Genomic DNA, 7,447 nt, shown 5'->3' on the forward strand with positions numbered 1-7,447 from the left:
ACCCCACCCGTAGTTTTAAAAGTTTAAAACGGGTCTTCTCTGGCAACAGCATGTTATTGCTACATACGTGCCAATAGATGCACATTCATCAATTTGAGCGATTACTGTGTACTAAGTGCTTAGGAAAGTACAATACAGCAATAAGGAGTGACAGTCCATGCCTCTTCAGAGGGAGGAAATGGTGGTGAGGGTGAAGCGATCACTATTTCTCCCTTGTTTCCTTACCAACAGCTCATTAAAATGACTAACCTTCTCTTATCAGCGGTCCGCAGTAACACTGGCCAGAAAACTCAGCCTGAAGTTATGTCGCAGAACGCGAGGAAGCCGATGCAGAAAAATCTTGCCACATCAGCAGATACCCCACCAAGCGCAGTTCCAGGAACTGGCAAGAGCGTGGCCTGTAGTCCTAAAAAAGCAGTCAGGGATCCTAAAACCGGAAAAGGTAACTACTTCATCCCGGCTAATTAAGGATCTGGGTCGTGCGTTTTATCCTTTCATTGGAAGTGGTTGTTCATCACATCTGTCTCTTGGCTTTAGCTGTGCAAGAAAGGAACTCGTATGCAGTGAGTGTGTGGAAGCGGGTCAAAGCCAAGTTAGAGGGCCGAGATGTGGATCTGAACAGGAGGATGTCTGTTGCTGAACAGGTGATCTTTCTTTAAAATTACATTTATAAATATATATGCATAAACCCACTCAACAAGATCTGGCAAAATCCAGGTAAGTGTTGTGAGCCCACTGTTGGGTAGGGACTGTCTCTATCTGTTACCAACTCGTACTTCCCAAGCGCTTAGTTCAGTGCTCTGCACACAGTAAGCGCTCAATAAATACGATTGATTGATTGATTGTACCCGACTGGAAGAACAGTGGAGATTGACAGTAGATTAAAGAAACCAGAGGGGAACCTACCCTCCATTAGTACTTTCTAATAGCATCGTCTCCATTTTATGGTGGGAATTTTCTGTACAGCTCTCTCCCACCTACCTTATCTCGCTGAGCTACTGCAGCCCAAACCACACTCTCCGCTCCTCTAACGCCCACCTACTCTCCAGAGCTCAGTCTCGTCTATACAGTCGTCGACCCCTTGCCCACTTACTCCCTCGAGCGTGAAACCCCCTCCTTCTTCATATCCGCCAGTCCTCCACTCTTTCCCATCGTCTAGTGCTCTGCACACAGTAAGCGCTCAATAAATACGATTGATTGATTGATTAAAATCGCATCTCCTCCAAAAGGGCTTCCCTAACTAAGCCTGGTTTCCCCTTCCATCCGCCCCTTTGTGTCACCTCAGCCCTTGGCTGTGTACCCCTAATTGCTGGGATATTCAGTCCAGCCCCACAGCACTTATTTACATATTCTTATACTCTACTGTTTCCCCAATCTCTAATCTATTTTAACGTCCGTCTCCCCGGTTGACTGTAAGCCCCTTGTGGGCAAGGGGTTGTGCCTCCGATCTACGAACCCTGTTGGATTGTTCTGTGTTCTCCGAAGACACCAAGCGCTCAGCAGGTACCATTCACTGACAGAGAGAATCTTGGAGCTTCCTCACAGTGATAGTGAGGAAGGATTCAGTAGGCTCGGTTCCCTTAGAATCGTTTCTTGGTTACTTAGGAGATATCTTGCTTATTTGGGCAATTTTAATGAAGTTTGTGAAAGCTGAGTTTAACAAGGAGCTTGCTGTTTTACACTACGAGTGAAGGTGGAATGCTCCTTGTCGGGGAGGAAAAAACTCTTTGGCTTTTGTTGCATTTTCCCAAGTTCCTTGAGTGCGGTGTTGCCCTCGAGCACTCAATAAAATCAGTACGGGTTTCCTCCCTGAAGGAGAAAAATTATTCATTCCAATGTACCCTTGCAGATAAATAAGAGCTTCTTGAATTAATGCAGTCTTAAAGCCTCCTCCGAGTGTCTTTCCTAAAATCCCCCTCTGATGTCAACAGGTTTATTTCACTGTAAGGGGTTCCTCATCGCTGCTCTAAGCTGGAAGGGCAAAACGACTGGCCATACTTTTTAATTTTCTAATAGAAGCAGGTTGCCATGCAATCTATGGAACTAAGCTCTGATGTCCGGAACCTCCCGCGCCCTCCCGGAGCCGTTGGATTCCCTTTTGATTACCGTTGCGTTGGAAGATATAATGTGGCGAGCAAGATCCTCAGATGAGCAGCAGATGGTTATCATTTGTCTGCTCCTTTTCTGCTTGCTTTTTGAAAGGGTAGATGTTCAGATTTTACGAGTGGGGAAGCAGGCGTTGACGTAAAAGGAGCAGTAGAATGCCTCCTTTCAAGACGTTCACACAGATCTTCGACGCTAGGTAATCCCAGACGGTCTCGCAAGCTGAAACGTAAGCACGGCGGAGGGAAGTCCCTTCGTCAATCTGCCCCTTGCCGAGGAAGCGTTCCGAATAGACTTCCTTTTAGACTGTGAGCCCACTGTTGGGTAGGGACTGTCTCTATATGTTGCCAACTTGTACTTCCCAAGCGCTTAGTACAGTGCCCTGCACATAGTAAGCACTCAATAAATACGACTGATGATGCTGATGATGAATGTTACCGTGTTGCTGCTTGTCTTCCAGGTGGACTATGTGATTAAGGAAGCAACTAATCTAGATAACTTGGCTCAGCTGTATGAAGGTTGGACGGCCTGGGTATGAATGGGAAGGCAGCAGATCCGTCTGGTTCGGGGAGGTCAGACATCCACCAGAATCAACTCGGCCTCAGGCATCCATAGCCGCGGCACAGTCGGCGGTGATGCACACTGGGGCCTAATCTGAGGAAACCTAGGAAATCTCGGTGCACTGGGAAGTGAAACCTGCAGGATAGCTGCACTCAGGGATACGCTCAACACAACGGTCTGCAACCCCAGGGTCACGGGTGAAAGCTCATCGCTTGAACACCACGATTGTCTTTCTGCTACGGAACAACACTGCCAACGCGTCAGGAGGTTAGCCGCAGAAAGAAATCCGAATGCTACGGAGCGCGGAGTGATTTGGAACTCTATTCCACCTGACCCCCTCCCTGGGTGTACAATCCGGGGAAACAGCAAACCCTGGTCCAAGAGAAACGGAAAACTGGGGCCATGAAGAAGTCACAGCAAAGGAAGATTTGATGCATTCAGAGTCTTGCATTATTCTTGTTGCTTGGCAACACTACTGGTTGGGGTTGACCAGTAAGTACAAAAAAAGGAGGAAAAAATAACGGCTATGTGGTGTGAACTTCAGAAATAGACTGAAAAGAGAGAGAGAGCTGTAAAACAGTTACACTACATTGGAAGAACTTCTGAAATGAAGATAAAAAGCCTTTGGGTTTTGGGTTGTTTTTTTTTTTTTTTAATTTGGGTTTTTTTTTTTTTTGCCTATTCTTGTAGATTAGACATACTTCAAATACCCTTTTATTTCAATCCTCTTATTTCACACACTTCAGCCTGTATATTTTTAACACCCTCAATTCAATTTGGTAAAAGAGCAGTTTTCCAAAACAGGGAAAACATTGAACATTCAAGGATTACTTAAAGGTTGGGTGGTTACTTTTCATGACTTCCGTGATTCTATCATTTCCAGTTTTCCAGAATTGTCACTGTGCATCTAAAAGTAAAGAATCTAGAAGACATTTGATGTCATGTTTGCTCCCTGCCCCTTGCAGTGTGCTTTTCTTTGGGGGGGGGGGGGAGGGAAGGGCAACACGGGGAGGTTGTGAAAGATCCAAATTTGTTCGCTAAATCACATTCTACCATAATTGATGTTTCTTTCATTAAAAGTAGCTGATCCAATGTAACCTTTTACCTTTTTTAAAACCAGGATAGAATATCTATTAGCGTTTTACATTGTTGATGACAGATAAACAATAAAGTGACGTTCTGGTGGAGATAGAGTGACACGTTTTTTAATTCAGTTTCCTCATACTTTTAATTTACAAAATGTAAATTAAGGGTGCTTCAGTTCATTTTAAGTCTTGTTCATTTGTAACATTAGAAAAAGTGAAAAATTCCACCTTTTCTGTTAAATGAACTTTAAAAGTTGTATGTGAAGTGATTTTTTCAGCATGACAATAATTTGTTCGGCACTACTTTACCAATTATCATGATAAAGATTTTCTTAAAGTTTAACATCGCATTTAAATGTTGAGCTATTCAGCAACTAAATCATTGCCGAAAATCCTGCCTAGATTCAGAATTTTTTTCAATCATCTATTAACAGCAGAAATAACAGACCACACTTATAATTTCAATGTCCCAGAAAACGTTTTTCCGCACTTTATAGATTTTGAACCAAGTTCACTTTCTATTTGCCAGTCTTTATAGACAAACTTGAAAAGTGTTAAGAAAAATTCCACACAAATATGAGCTTCTTCTGTATTTGGATTCCCTGATCTGATTTCCGTATGCCTGTAATTACGTGGTTGACCATAAGAATGCATTTCAGCATTGATGCCTTCTTAAATCTTTGCTATACTTTGTATCGCAGAAGAAAGTCAGTGTTTGAATATCCATGTGCCTAAGAAGATTTATCACAGTTTCTTTTTACTTTTGCTGATTACACAGAAAATCATTTTTAAAAGTCCTAAACCCAACTAGAATAATAATGCTCCAACGTGTTTGGAGTCTTGCTTTGTTTCTCAGAAGCTGTTAATGCACTCTTCTCATTTGCACCTGCTATCGGAAAAAAAATTGGGAGGTCCATCATATAACTGAAAAAGTAACACCTTTTAGCCCCGTTCCCACAAGTTGGCCTCCTGTTTAATATCCAGAAGTTGTATTCCTGCTTGCCGAGGAAGATGAACAAATGAGTTCATTTTATCTCAGCAAATTACTTAGATCTGAACATCTGTACATCTAATAGAGTCCCCCTAGGAGAATTCCACGCTTCATTATTTTTTAAACTATCTAAAGATGAAAGTATTCGCAGACATACTTCTGTGGCCCATCAAAAGCTAGGTGACTGATAGAACAAAATGCCTGTGTTCATGTGTGGTGCAGAAAATAAAATATTTTCTGCTGTCTTCAGAGGTATTTACAGCAGCCTGGAGTTCTTCCCCAAGCTCTGCATTAGTTTGAATACCTCATGGAAATGAAATTCAAAGTGGCCTTGCAGTCTCGGACTGCTATATTACGTAAATCCTCACCAGTATTGTCAGGACTTTAAAGATAGAAAGATGCTAGTGTAGCAAATTGAATAGTCATTAATTCTGAAGGTGTGCAGTTTTTTTGATCATGTTGAAAATGTCATCAGAATTCAGATGGTCGTGATGATATTTGCTAAGCAGAATAATCGGGGAAAAGAAGAGTGTTTTATGATTTGGGGGTACATATTTTCCTGGTTTCTTTTATTTTAGTTCCCCTTGAAGACCTAAATTCCCCCTAGGGGTTATCAACACTGCCGTTAAGTTTCAGGCATTTCTTAGTGGCCTCATTCTTTTTTTTAATTATTATTTTAAACTGGTTGTCCTAAGAAACTAGCGTCTGCAGTGATTCCACTAGCCTTTTCCTTTTGTGTGTGTTTGCACCATGCCAATTGCTGGGTCCCCATTTTCATCCAGCTTTCTAGGTGGTTCTGTGGATTAATTTGCTTTGAGATTCTCCAGGTCTGGGCCTAAAACCCATAGCTTCCCATTGAGATCAGTGGAGCTTTTATGTGGGAACGGAAAAGAACAGACAACTTCCCGTAGCCCCTTGTCTTTGGTATTGCCTCTTCAATTTATGGACTAAAGTTCATAATCTGGAGGTAGAAGCTGATGACAGAAAAATGTGAGTTTATTTCCACCACCCCCGCATCCCCACCATTAAATGCTTTCAGATTTTAAGTGGACTTCTCCAGCGAGTGATTAGTTTGATAGGTAAATTGTAAGGAAGGCACCATTTTAAAAGAATGGGTAGGACGTTGGGAAGTATGGTCAAACTCAGACATAAAGGTGAAATCTAGTCTTAACGCATCCAAGGAATTAGGCAGTAGTTAAACTGCTGTTGAGTCTTCCCCTCCTCCCTGTTTTTGTAATTACTCTCACTTTGTTTTCGCAGCACCAAAACAAAGGAGCTGGTCACCGCCTCACTTCCACTTCCCCAGGATAAAAAACAAACCTGTTTGTGAATGTTTTTAAACCACAGTAAAGTATGTTGGGCGGCTGCCAAATTCACAGATTTTCTTAGCTAGTGTTCTGTACTAATTTACCATTCATACATATCAACTTTTATTATTGCTTATGGCCATTGGATATTTTGCAGAGATGAAATTGGATTCAATCAGTGTCCTTAATACCATTTGCAGGTTGACCTATATATTACTTTGCAACAAGCTAGAATTAGGATGCCTTGTTCTCTCCATGGGTCAGGGGATGCACAACCTTACTGAAAGTGAGTTTTTCCATTGCTCCAGTAGCGGCATTTGCTGCTTTGCTTGGATTAGAAAGTAACTATTGGGAAAAACTTGGAAAGGATAAGAGGGTTATCAGATAGGTGGTGGTAGGGAAAGCCATGTGTTTTGGGGGGTTTTTTTGGGGGGAGGGGGTTGCCGGTTTTCCAGCCTCTTTGATCTGGATTAAAACGATAATACATATTTTCTCTTCATTCCCAGAAAAGAGTGAGGCACCAGGTAGCCTCACTTGAGGAAAGGGCTGAAAAGCACAAATGTTACTATCCATTTGGAACATAGGCCAGTTGATTTTTCCATTCAAAGTGTGGTGGATTTATTTTACATTGTGATAGTGGAAAAATGTAATGCAGTTGTGTATTTTTGAAGATGGTAACAAATTGCATGACACTGCGATACACACAGGCTTGTGGATGATGTCTGGTTTATTTTCACATCCTGGCTGAATTGAAGATTTTGTGCTTTGATCCAACACTCCCAAATGTTTCACCTCTGCAGTTAAAACCCACGGGTTCGTTATTTTTCCGTTGATTAAAAAAAATGCCCTTCCTTCCCGACGCTAATGAGGAAAACGGCATTGGAGAACTTAAGGCATTCATGCTCTTGTTGAAGTCAAGTAAGTTGCGATGAATCTTCCGTTGTCCTGATCACGTAAAAGTGAAGGAAGCTGCTCCTCTGCGCAAATGGAGATAATTTTGTTAGTGTAAACCAGACTAGCTTCCTTGTCAAAAGGCCATTTACAGAAAGTTTCTGGTAATTGTTCGTATTGCATCTCTTGGAGAAAAATCACAAGCATTCTTTTGTGCACACATTACATTTTCATGGCAAAAATTGTATAAAAACATTTCAAAAAAATAAAAGTTCAAACTCAACTGACGTAGTGTTCAGTGCTGAATTTATTGATCATGAGTAATTCATCTGACTTAAACATACTCTGAGGTACAGTGGTAAGTTTTTATAACTTCCAAGCCAGCTGACCAAACCCAAATGAAAAAAATGCGATCATTACCACTCTGCTGTTCGTTTTGGGAATGTTGAAAGAAAACTGATTTGGCTGCTTCCAACCTAGAATGGTAATAGTAATATTTTTAAAGAATT

The 7,447-nt window shown here is 41.6% G+C and overlaps 1 protein-coding gene across 1 annotated transcript in view; it reads left to right on the forward strand.

The window, feature by feature from the left end:
• Positions 1 to 7,225, forward strand: part of SMG1 (SMG1 nonsense mediated mRNA decay associated PI3K related kinase) — a 139,248-nt gene extending 132,023 nt beyond the window's left edge. The window contains exons 61-63 of the mRNA XM_038762537.1: positions 263 to 442; positions 538 to 644; positions 2,564 to 7,225. Of these exons, the coding sequence (XP_038618465.1) occupies positions 263 to 442; positions 538 to 644; positions 2,564 to 2,641 (365 nt within the window). The 3' untranslated portion in view covers positions 2,642 to 7,225. The remainder of the gene's footprint in view (positions 1 to 262; positions 443 to 537; positions 645 to 2,563) is intronic.
• Positions 7,226 to 7,447: the final 222 nt, after the last annotated feature.

This window comes from Tachyglossus aculeatus, chromosome 21, assembly GCF_015852505.1.
Source record: "Tachyglossus aculeatus isolate mTacAcu1 chromosome 21, mTacAcu1.pri, whole genome shotgun sequence".
Taxonomy (NCBI): Eukaryota; Metazoa; Chordata; class Mammalia; order Monotremata; family Tachyglossidae; genus Tachyglossus; species Tachyglossus aculeatus.